The 12628-nt window shown below is 35.8% G+C and overlaps 1 protein-coding gene across 1 annotated transcript in view; it reads left to right on the top strand.

Annotated features, from left to right (window-relative positions):
• The window catches only part of TTC23L (tetratricopeptide repeat domain 23 like), a 42219-nt gene extending 37361 nt beyond the window's left edge, over window positions 1–4858 (top strand). Inside the window, exons 9-10 of the mRNA XM_023523674.1 lie at window positions 95–222; window positions 4648–4858. Of these exons, the coding sequence (XP_023379442.1) occupies window positions 95–222; window positions 4648–4821 (302 nt within the window). The 3' untranslated portion in view covers window positions 4822–4858. The remainder of the gene's footprint in view (window positions 1–94; window positions 223–4647) is intronic.
• Window positions 4859–12628: the final 7770 nt, after the last annotated feature.

The raw sequence follows: 12628 nt of genomic DNA, 5'->3' as shown, positions 1-12628 counted from the left end.
CTAATTAATTGAGCCAGAGCTGACTCTTGCTCAAGTAGACACTTGTAAAGGCTAGCACTTTGCCTCAAATAATTGTTTCACTTTTTTTTTGCAGATGTTGCTGAGATGTATTTTATAAAAAGTATCAGTGCATACCAAACAACATTGGGCCCAGAGAATTGTGAAACACTGATGACCATTGGAGAATTTTACAAATGGCTTATCCATAATGGGGAAAAAGAGGTAAGTATAATCAACTCATAAACACAATTCCTAGTTTGTTTGTTAGATTGGGACAGCCTTTTTTATCTCACAGTACAGAAACTGGAGCTCAGAGAAGTCCCAGGTAAAGCCAGGAATAAAAATAAGGATGGTGCTAATTACTTTAAGTATTTTTCTTGTATATTAATACATAAGGTCCTTCAAATCCAGGACCCCCATAATCTCTGGCCCTGTAAATTTAATATTTTACATCAAAATTGGCTTTCACCTTTGGATCTAGCTGCTAGTATTTTTCTCTTGATATATTATTACCCTCTCAGTTTCTGGTTTTCAGCTCTTTATTAGCCCAAAGTTTGTTTTCATGTTAAAAAATAAAGTTGTACAAAATGCTTTTGATTTCCGACCTTTTGCCTTAGAAGTCTCGTGAATCTAGTCTATTACTCGTATTCTTTTGACCTGAACTTTATATATTGAGTACAGCATGAATGCAGTGAAGACCTTTATTTGTCATGAGATCTCATATGACTATGATCTGACAAAGCGAACTCTGTATTTCCTCAGGCAACTGAGAAACATGTATGGATCTGGCATGCTCTCGTGGCCATGTGACCAATTTAAGAGCAGGCCATGTGACCACCAATTTAAGAGCAGGATTACAGTATAAGTAAGATTTTCTCCAGGAATGATGAAAAGGCTTCCTTTATTTCATACATGAAGATTTTTAAAAATGATGACATTTTCTTTAGTTCTCTTATAATTGCCACTTGTAAAGGCAAGAACTTAGCTGGGGTTTGCAACGCTTTTTTTACTGTGGCCATATTTTTTGTTGGTTTAAAAGATTGAGATGAGATCTCAATGCCACAGCTTGATCTAATATTCTAATTTTATTTTCAAAGATGTGCAAGTACTTTGTTAGAGCCTCATAGCTTATTCTTGTTTTATTCTAGTACAATGAACATCATGACTTTGTGATAAAACACCAGTACCAATGCCCGATGGCCTTCTGCTTCTAACCAAGTGCACCATGCTCTTGGTCAGAGAGGTGATCAGATCTGAGTGTCATGTGGTTCTGAATCTAAACCATAGGCAGGAGTATGAACAGGCCGCCTTTGCTATTGGAAAACAAGCTCCATGAGGCCAAGGTTTTTGGTCTGTTTTGTTCACTACACTTTCCCAAGTGCCTGAAACAATAACTGGCACAGAGTAAGAGCTTAATAACTATTGAATCAATTTGCTGAATTTTATAACACATTTCCTGTGGGAAGATTCATTTTTAAAAGGATCCTTTTCTCTTTCACTCAAGCCTGAAGTGAGGCTCCAGGCCTTTTCTAGAGGACCATAACAGAAACCCAGAAGACTTGAGAATTGTGTTCCCATGGAATATAATTTTTTTTTTAAAATAGAGGTTTAATTTGCCACTGATACAAAATAAACAAGATCCACTGACCAGAACTGTCATCTTCCAGTAGCTCCTTAAAATGACGAACACAAAAGGAAAGAGAAGAGGCACTTGCTATATGTTCTCTAGGCCTTTTAGAAAACATGAAGTTATTTATTTGACCACATATATGGGAATCTGTAATAGAGGTGGTATTATACACACAGTAAGGGACCCGGTGGGCATTGTTCAAAAAGAAATGCCCTGCAAATGTTACCCAGTGTGAGGTTGGCATTGTTCTAAACAAACAGGGCAAGATTCTTGCCAAGAGAATTCATGTACATATTGGGCATACTAAGCAATCTAAGATCTGAGATCAATTCCTGAAATGCATGAAGGAAAATAATCAGAATAAGAAAGAAGCCAAAGAGAAAGGTAGTTGGGTTCAACTAAAGAGCCAGCCTGCTCTACCCGCAGAAGCACACTTTGTGATAACCAATGAAAAGGAGCCTCAGCTACAGGAACCTATTTCCTATGAATAGCTAGATTAAATAAGAAAAAAAAAGACTCAAATAAATAAAATCTAAAATGAAAGAAGAAATATTACAACAGAAGTCACAGAAATTAAAAGGATTTTGAGACTATTATGAACAGTGATACTCCAACAAGTTGGATAACCTAGAAAAAATGGACAAATTCCTAGAAACATATAACCTACCAAGACTGAACCATGAAGAGATAGAAAATCTGAACAGACCTATAACTAGTAAGGAGATCAATCAGTAATCAAGAACCTCTCAACAAAGAAAAGCCCAGGATCAAATGGCTTCAAATGGCTAGTGAATTATACGAAAGATTTAAAAAGAATTAACTCCAGTTCTCTTCAAACTTTTCCGAAAAATTGAAGCAGGAGGAGCACTTACAAACTTTATGAGGCCAGTGGTACCTTGACACTAAAGCTAGAAAAAGACTGCAAGAAAACTACAGAACGATATTACCGATGAAAATAGGTGCAAAATTCTCAACAAAATACTAGCAAACTGAATTCAACAGCATATTACAAAGACCACACACCATGACAACCACGTGGGATTTATCCCTGGAGTGCAAGAATGGTTCAACATATGAAAACAATCAATGTGATAGGTTAACAGAACAAAAGATAGAATTCACATGATTGTTGCAAAGATGCAGCAAAAGCATTTGACAAAATTCAACACCTTTTCAACAAACTAGGAATAATAAGGGCCATGTATGAAAAGCCCACAGCTAACATCAAACTTAGTGGTGAGAAACTGAAAGCTTTCCTCTAAGATCAAGAGCAAGACAAGGATGCCTGCTCTTGCCACTTCTAATCAACATAGTACTGGAAATATTAACGAGAGCACTTAGACCAGGAAAAGAAATAAACAGCATCCAAATTGGAAAAGAAGATGTAAGATTATATCTATTTGCAGATTACATGATCTTATATGTAGAAAACCCCAAAGATCTGATATGTAGAAAATCCTAAAATAACCTGTTTGAACTAATTAATGAATTCAACCAAATTGCAGGATACAAAATCAACATTCAAAAATCAATTGTATTTCTATACATGAATAATGAATCATTTGAAGAGGAAATTAAGAAAACAGTCCCATTTACAATAGCATCAAGAAAAAAAAAAACTAAAAACTTAGGAATAAACCAAGGAGGCAAAAGACTTGTACACTGAAAAAAATAAACAGGAAAATAATCTAATGATATGCCTGTTTTTCTACTCTAAAAAATGCAAAGTCAATGTAGAGCCTTGAGATTCCTGAATTATTGGCCATGTTTCCTGGAAAGCAGCAATTAACATCCTTTTTATGTGTGTTTGTTCTGACATGTCACACATGAAGGATACGATTACATATTGAACTCATTTCCAGATGATTGTTCTGTTTATAAATGTCGACGTAGATAATGCTGGCAGAGGGTGATGTGCAGTTCTTGAGGATTCGAGCAATAACTATGCCTCTTTACTCCCTTAAAGAAAGCACATTGGGAAGTTAAACAAGAACAAGCCCTGTTGGTCTATGAATAACTTCTAATATATACTTAATTTTGTTCTACATCATATGCTGTATCGTAAGTAGTTAAGAGTAAGAGCTGGGCTGAAAGACAACTGGCCTGGACTTCTAAAAAATGTCAGTGTTATTAAAGACCTAAAGAGCAGGAGAGCTGTTACAGATTAAAGAAGACTAAAAATCCACGAAAACGAAATGCAATATGTGATTCTTAATATACTAGATTTTTAAAAATTATAAAGAACATTATTGGGACAATTGGGAATTTTGAGTGTAGAGTGTATATTAGTTAATAGTACTATATAAGTATAAAATTCATTGGGAGTGATAATATTTTTATAATTATATAGGAGAATGTGCTTGTTCTAAGAAGATATATGCTTTAGGGATAAAGTATCTTAATTGCTTATTTTCAACAAAAATGTGTGTGTGTATATATGTATAAAGTATATATAATATAGCTAATATTATATATGCATGTAATTTTTTTAGAGAGAGGATGCAATAAAGCACGTGTTGCAAAATGATAGCCATGGGCAAATCCAGTGAAAATATTATGGATATTCATCTTACTATTCTTTCAGTTTTTCTGAAGATTTACAGTTTTTCAAAATAAAAAGTAGTTTGAGAAAAAAGAGCAAGGGCTACGGAATTTAGACTGTCTTGTTTGAATCCTGAAACTGCCAACTACAGGCTGTGTGATCTTGGACAAGATGCTCAGCTCTTATTTCCATTTCTTCTATAAAAAGAGTATAATAATAGTTCCTCTCTCATAGAGTAGCCACAAAGGTTAAATAATATTATACATATGAATTAACTATTATTAATTATAAACTTGGAACTTTAATCCTTCATAGAAACAAATTATTTAGGTGACACATCGTAACTGACTTCTCCTGGTGGATTATGTCTGTGTGGGGTAGAGCACCTGCTACATAGGGCTCATGGAATAGAACCTGAGTGTTCCTTCCTAATTGCTAGGCTAATTAAAAAAAAAATTTTTTTTTAATTCCCTAGGAGGCACACAGACTGCTAAAGGCCTCATTGAAATCTCGGATCATCAGCTATGGTAACTACAGTGAGAAAGTGGCTGAAACGTTTTATAACATGGGCAGGATCAGTTTTGCCAAAGGAGACTTCAGACAGGCAATTCATCTGCTAAGGAAGGTGAATACTGGCTGGTTTTGTTAGGGGAAGGGGCGGGGGAGAGAGAAAGAGACAGAGAGACAGAGAGACAGAGACACAGAGACACAGAGACAGAGACAGACAGAGACAGAGAGAGTTTCCTTCCCTCCCCATCCCTCCCCTTTCCTTCCCTTCTCTTCCCTTCCTGTCCATCTCTCTTTACCTCCTTCTTTCTTATTCTTTTTTTTTTTTTTAATTTAAAGTATTCTCTTTTGAAAAGTTTTCACTTTCTCGGATGTGCTGAGGGAGAGAACATGATATAGAAATTTTTGTCGTGTCCATACCTGGACCAGAGTCTTAAAAGACTAACACTCAGTCTTGGAATCTAGCTATGACAGTGGCAGAATCTTGTCGAAAGCACCCAAGGTTGGGTAGAATCAGGAACATCTGACATAGCCATCCTTACTCAAGCACTGATCCCCCTTCCAGGGGTCAGACAACCCTGGAAGTTTATTCCTTAGTAGTAGGATGTGGCAAGAGGTGTGACCAAACAGTTGTTCAACCAGTCAACCAGGATACTGATAGACCAAAGCTAAAGGTTAGGTAAGATCAGTAGCGATGTCTCTAAACAAAACTCATATAGAGGAAAAGTTAGTAAAGAGCAACCAATATTCAAGTGAGCAGAGGGTGGAGTCAAAAGCAGTTGACACATATACATTGGCAAACATCAGGTCCGGAGAAATTTTTATCTCATTTCAAGTTAACTAACTGTAATCAGAAAATAAGTATGAAAATAGTGAATAACAGGAGAAAGGGGACTTCATTTTGAAGATGCAGAAAAAAATAAAACCTTACGATTATAAGTTATAGGAACCAGAATGGCTTCTTCAAGGGAAGCATGAACATATAGATGGCATCTATGTGATGGGACCAGAAACCTGTCAGGAGAGAAAACTTTAAAGTGAAAGGATGACAGTCTGAGACCAAAAGTTGAGATGACATTAAAATGCTGAGTGAAATAAGAACTTTCAGAGAAACAACAAATCTAATAAAATTCAAATCCACACTGAAAATAGAGAAGGGAGTCTTAACATATTGTAGTGATGTTGAGCAATATTTCCCAAATCTAGAATTGTAATAGTCAGCAAAAATAAATAAATAATGAATGAGTGAAAAAACTAAAACCCAAAAAAAAAAACTCAACAAACATGAAAAACTCTCCTAGAATGCAAAGGAAAAGGAAAGAAGGATCTAATAAAGTATTGTATGTATTTCCAAAATATAGTATGTATTTCTGAAGAAGAGCTATAATACTTGGAATAGAAACAATATTCAAAAATATCATTGAAGACAACTTTCCTGAAATGGCAAAAGACTCCAGCATATACCTTGTAAGGTATTACCTTATTCCACACAAAATCAATGAAAGGAGAGCCTCGTTTAGGTTTTTACTTGGCAATGAATGTTTGATGGAATGGCTACAGCCTTCATTTGAAATAGGAATTCAACTTGGATATTTAGGATATTGTAGGGGTAAGGAGGGACTGCATCTTTGTTGATCAGCTTTTATCCTTAGGGCTTTAGACAGCCCTATTCCAACATCCCAGTTCATAAAGGAGGAAAGGAATTGAAAGGCATCTTGACAGTAGGGCTGTTGTTTCGAGGTCAGAACACAATCCTCATACTGGATATTCACTAGCAATAGGATGCTGGTGATGAAGTTTCTGTAATAGACTATGCTAATAGATGCCATTTTGGGGTTTGAAATCTGCTCCTGAAACAAAAGTTGTTGCAGTGAAACCATTACCACAATCAAGATAATGTCAGTCACCCCCAAAAGTTTCTTCATCCTCATTTGTAATTAATTACAATTCTACCCCTCTAATAGGTATGTAATATACCATTGTAAAACCAATTGTAATGGTATATTATTATGGTTTTAATTTATGTTTTCCTTGAGCATATTTTTCATGCACTTATTCATCTGTATATGTTCTTTGGTGAAGTATCTGTCTAAATCTTTTGCCCATTTTAAATTTGTTGTTTGATTTCATGTGATTGACTTCTCAATTTCTTATATATTCTAGATACAGGTTCCTTATTAGATATATGATTTGCAAATATTTTCTCTCCACCTATAGTTTGTCTTTTTATAGTGTCTTATGAAGAGCAGAAGTTTTAAAATTTAATGAAATTCAATTTGTCAATTTGGTTTTTTATGGATTACATTTTTGGTGTTTTATCAAAGAAATCTTTGCCTAACCCAAGCAGAAAGATTTTTCTCCTGTATTTTCTTCTAGATTTTTTTTATAGTTTTAGGTTTAACATTTAGGTCTATAATCCATTCAAGTTAATTTTCCTTTATGGTACAAGAAATGGATCCCAGTTTATTTGTTTTTTGCATATGGACATCCAGTTGTTCTCTACCATTTTTATTGAAAGGATATTCCTTTCTCTACTTACTTACCTTTGTACCTTTGTACCTTTGTCAAAAATCGACGTGTGTGTGCATGATTATTTATGGACTCTCTTCTGTTCCATTGATCTGTTTGTCTATCTTTATGTCAATATCATACTGTGTTGATTAGTATAGTTTTAAAGCAAGTCTTGAAATCAGGTAGTCTTAGTCCTTCAACTTTGTTCTTCTTTTTCAATGTTGTTCTTTGTGTTTCCATAAGAATTTTAGACTCACTATATCAGTTTCTACAAAAGACCTGCTGGGATTTTGATTGATATTATGTTAACTGTATAGATCAGTTTAGGGCGAATAGGCATCTTAACAATATTGAGTCTTCTCACCCATGAACACATTGTGTCACTCCATTTGTGTAGATCATCTTTAATTTCTCCCAGTAATATTTTATAGTTTTCAATGTATAGGTCTTGTGCATATTTTCTTAGATTCATTCATAATTATTTCATGTTTTGGATATTATTTTAAATGTATCATTTTGGAATTCCAAATTCTGATTGATTGATGCTAGTATATAGAAATACAATTGATATTTTAATATAATAATATTGTATTCCATGACCTCGCTAAGCTCACTTGTTAGTTCTAGTAGCTGTTTTATAGATTCTACCAGATTTGCTACATAGATGATCATGTCATCTGCAAATAAAGCTTTACTTTTTCATCTCAATTTGGATGCCTTGTATTTCTTTTTCTTGACTTATTGCACTAGCTAGAACATCTAGTACAATGTTGAATAGAAGTGGTGAGAATAGGCATCCTTGTCTAATTCCTGTTTTCAGGGGAAAAGAATTTAGTCTTTCATCATTAGGTTTGTTGTTAGCTGTAGATTTTTTGTAGAGACTCTTTATCAGATTGAGGAAGTTTCCTTCTACTCTTGGTTTGCTGAGAATTTTTTTTTTTTTAAATTAGGAATGGATGTCGGCTATTGTAAACTTTTTTCTGTACGTATTGATATAATCTATGATTTTTCTTTATGGATAATTTCTGTTACTGTGCCTTCATGTTAACTAATTTTTTATTCTCCAATGTCAAACTTGATCTTAATCTCATCTAGTATATTTTTCCTATCAGATATTGTAATTTTCATTTCCAGAAGTTTGATTTGGGTCTTTAAAATTTTTTTTCAGCCCTCCACTTACCTTTTTTTTTTTAAACACATGGAATAAAGTAAAAAATAATAGTTTTAGTATACTTCTCTGCTGAGTCTAATACCTGTGTCAGTTTTGAGTTGTTTTCGACCGATTTTTCTTATTATGGATCACATTTTTCTTCTTTTCTGCATACTTTGTAATATTTGTTTAGATGCCAGACACTGTATATTTTAACTTGTTGAATGTTGACTATTTCTGCGTTCCTATAAGTATTCTTAAACTTTGTTCTGAAATACAGTTAAATTACAGTTTGGTTCTTTCAGGTTTAGGTCTTCCTTTTAAGCCTAGAGCAGCATTTAGTCAAGGGCTAATTATGCTCTATTACTGAGGCAAAGCCTTCTGAGTACCCTAATCCAAAGTTCTCCGAACAGTGAGGCTTTCCAATGTGGCTAGTGAGAACAGGCCCTATGCCTGGCCCTGGGTAAGCTCTGGGGCACTGTTCTGTCCAGTCCTTTCAGATGATTCTCTCAATTTTTTCACGTATATATGCTAATCGGCACTCTGCTGAATACTCGACCCACTGCAGACATTCCTGGCTCTTTTCTGTGCAGCTATTCAGTCTCTGTTACTCTGCCCTGAGAGTCTCGTTGGACTCTCAGCTCTATACTCTCAATTCAGGGAATCTGCTGAGCTCCAACTCTGTTCCCTTCCCTGCGTCATGGCCTAGGACCACAATTGAAGCAGTAATCTGGGACAATCATAAAGTTTCTCTCACTTGTTTACCCTCTCTCAGGGATCACTGTCGTTTGCTGCCTTATAGTCAGTGTTTTGAAGATCGTTTTATATATTTTGTCTACTTTTTCTTTTTTGGGGTTGTTTCAGATGGGAGGATAAATCTGTTATACCACCTTAATTGCAAAGAGAGATCAGCAACAAAATTTACAGTGGAAAACTGCCTAAGAGTAAAGTGACATAGCATTAAAATTTGAGACACAACACTGATTTCATTTTTATCCATCCATTTAGTTACAGCTATTTGGAAAATTCTGATGGAAACCACACTGCAGCCATGTTTTAAGTAAGGATGCTGTCAGTTTTGAGCCCTGTTACTTCGGTTATCCACAGCCACATATGGCAGTGGTGGGTGCAGTGAAGTGGAATAATGTACATACAGTATAAGGGGCACAGAGCTGCCTTCAATTCAGACTCCATTTCTTCCTTGTGAGGGAACTGGGAGGAAACGTACAAGCATTTCAAATGCAAACTTGTGACATCTCAGTCCCACTGGTGCTCTCCTGAGTTTGGTTTATAATTAAGGTGCTTGCGATCTCTTTAACCTATTAATATTTCTCAACTTGCCTACAGTGTCTGATGATTCAAATCCTTTTATATGGAAGTGAGCACAGTAAAAGCCGAGACACTAAAAACATCCTTACCCTAGTGCAGAGGTGAGTTCTAACCCTGGCCATCAACTAGGTTGTGTGGATATGTGGATAGCTTGGTCTCTCCCAGATTTATTCAGTTAGGGGTGATTCACCTCTGTTGTTATTGTTGGTAAGGCAAAATGCTAACCTGTACTATGGATTTGGCCAAATCCTATAGTGGAGGTAACTAGTCAATTTCCAGTAGTCTCCCAGAACTCAATGTTATAGGAGTTAGCTGTAATAATAGTTAGTATTTATAATATCTCTTTCAATGCTGAGCATTATAACCAAATCCTACAAGATTGTGTCTCAGCTGACAGCCTGCGATAGATACAATGTGGATACGTTAAACTTAGTTTCTTGCTGAATAAACATGATCTATGTCAGTAAACATAAGGCGAGTTTTTTGTTTGTTTGTTTTTTGTTTTTGTTTTTGTTTTTTTTGTTAGAGGGATATAGTTGTCTCCAAAGTTAGTAATAAAAGAGCCTCTTCAGATTGTTTTTTAAATGTTTAGAATTTAAGCTGAACAGAGTGTTTTGTGTACACTTGCCCCCTTCTTTATCCTTGGCATATCATTGCTTTTTGTTCATCTCAGAATGATGTCGACTTTGAATTCTTCTCTACTAAGAAAGAAGAGAATTAAAATTTGTTGAGTGTATACTAAACATCTGAAACTGAGCGAGGTCCTGTTCATAAAGTGTTTGATCCTCACGAATATCCAATGTGACAGCTGTCATTTGACAGAAGGGAGCCTGATGCTCTGTAAAGGAACTTGCCTAAATTCACTTAGTCTTGGAGGTTTGGACCCAAACAAATGTGATTGTAAAGGTCATGTGCTTTTCCCTTAGAGCTCTCTTACAAAGAGGGGCATCGTTATAGGGTGAGAATTAGGACCCTGACTGCAGTTAACTAGAGGTGGCTCAAAATTGACCTTTCTAACCAGACTGAACAAGTGGGGGACAAAATGAGCATCGAGATTTATGCAGCACATCTTGTCCCCACCCACTTCAGTCAGAGTCACACCTAAAGCAGTCCAACCGAAGACTGTCACCCGTTTTATCATTATCCAGAATAGAAGGTTCTCTAGCCTCTCTCAGTAATATTCATTTTAGGAGAGTATATGGGGAACTTTGCCCCCTGCCTGCTAGCATATATGAAAGTATATGTTTTTGAACTGTAACCATAAAATATTAATAATAAATATAATGCAGAACTTCCAGTTTCTTGGCATCATATTACATATTTACATATACTATTTCTGATCCATAAATATCCCTATTTGGTGGATATTTTTATTGCCCGTGTTCAGATGATGAAACTGAGACTCAGAAAGTTTGAGTATCTTGTTTAAAATCACCTTCTGGTAAGTGTAGTAAGATTTGAACCCAGCTCTATCTTATTTTAAAAATGCACTTTCCTTTCCTAGATGATAGGGATTCTGACTTTGATGAATGAGGGAATACACATGTGGAATACAGTAGGTAGGTCTCCAGAGCCTCATTTTACATATGGGGGGCTGAAGACTGGTATATTCAAGCTGAGATTTGAACCTTGGCCTCTAACTCCAGAATGTCCTCTTTGTGGGCACTGTAGCTTAGTGATGGCAGACTGTCTGGATTTAAAATCAGGCTTGGACACTCAGTTCTCTGACCCAGGTGAAGTTATTTAACCTCCTTCAGCCATTAGTTATTCATTAATAAAATAACAGTACCTTCCTCAAAAAGTGGATTTTCTGAGAAATTAATGAGATCACACATAATACAGCTGGTCTTAAATGCTGAATGAATGTTGGCATAATAATAAAATTTACTATCTTTCTGAGATGCCAGAGATAATAAGTCAGAATGTTTAAGTAAGAAGCTTCTGTGTTTCACTCCAACTATTATTATTTTATATTAAAAATGATGGATAAAGAGTATGCGTTACTGGAGGCAGCCCTGTCATCTACACCTGTCTCTGAGACTAAGTATGTGACCTTATGTAAATCACTTAACCTCCTTAAGCCTTGCTTTCTCCATCACTAGTATACCACATAGAGTCTTTGTGGTTTTTAAATTAAACAATGTATATAACATGCGGAGGGTGGTGCCTGGCAGAGTACGTGCTCAGTAAACATTACCAGATGCCCTGACCTCCCTCTTCTGCAGCACACTGCCTTTTGCTTCTAGGGAAATAGGTCAGAACATCCGAAATCAGGGATCACTGTTTGTTAGGCAGTAGTACCATATGTTGTATGTTTGAGAATTAGATTGAGAATTTGAACAGATCCAAAGTACATTTTGTGCTTTGAAGGTAACCATAATGAAACTAAAAGAACGAAACATGTAATTTCAGGGGAGAAATGCATGATGTTTCCTCAAAACTGGAACAAAAGTTCTACTGACCTTGTGTTTAAAAAGAGAAAGCAAAGAATAGTTGGAGTGAATCTATTCCCTCAGTAGCCAGAGTTTGCTTTTCTTTTTAGTCTTTAACTATTCCTTGTCCATGATTTGAAAAGAATCATGGGAGGAGGAGAAATTAGAAGGCATGGATATAACCTGGTTCAAACCCCAGGTGGCCTGAGTTCCTTTCGGTGCCTGGAGACTAATTCTTCTTTCTGTTAATGATAAAGAAACCTAGACCTACCGTAGAAGTCCATGTACAGGGAAGAGAAAAGGCTTTTGAAGGACTCTACTGTAGCAGGAATCGAGTCAATAAAAGCTTTTCTTTCCCTGAAACAAGCCCATATCTCATTCCTCAAGAACTGCTGAGCAAAGCTGTAGGAGCAACTGCCAAAGCCCAAATGTCAAAAATTAAAAAAAAAAAAATTCCAGTGTAAGAATTGTTCTCTTTGCTTCAGCATCTCGCTGGAATAATCCATCCCAGATGTCCTGGACCTCTG

This window comes from Pteropus vampyrus, unplaced genomic scaffold (genome assembly GCF_000151845.1).
Source record: "Pteropus vampyrus isolate Shadow unplaced genomic scaffold, Pvam_2.0 Scaffold400, whole genome shotgun sequence".
NCBI classification, from domain to species: domain Eukaryota; kingdom Metazoa; phylum Chordata; class Mammalia; order Chiroptera; family Pteropodidae; genus Pteropus; species Pteropus vampyrus.
The sequence above is the reverse complement of the archived record's forward strand: the minus strand, read 5'-3'. Positions and strand labels throughout refer to the sequence as shown.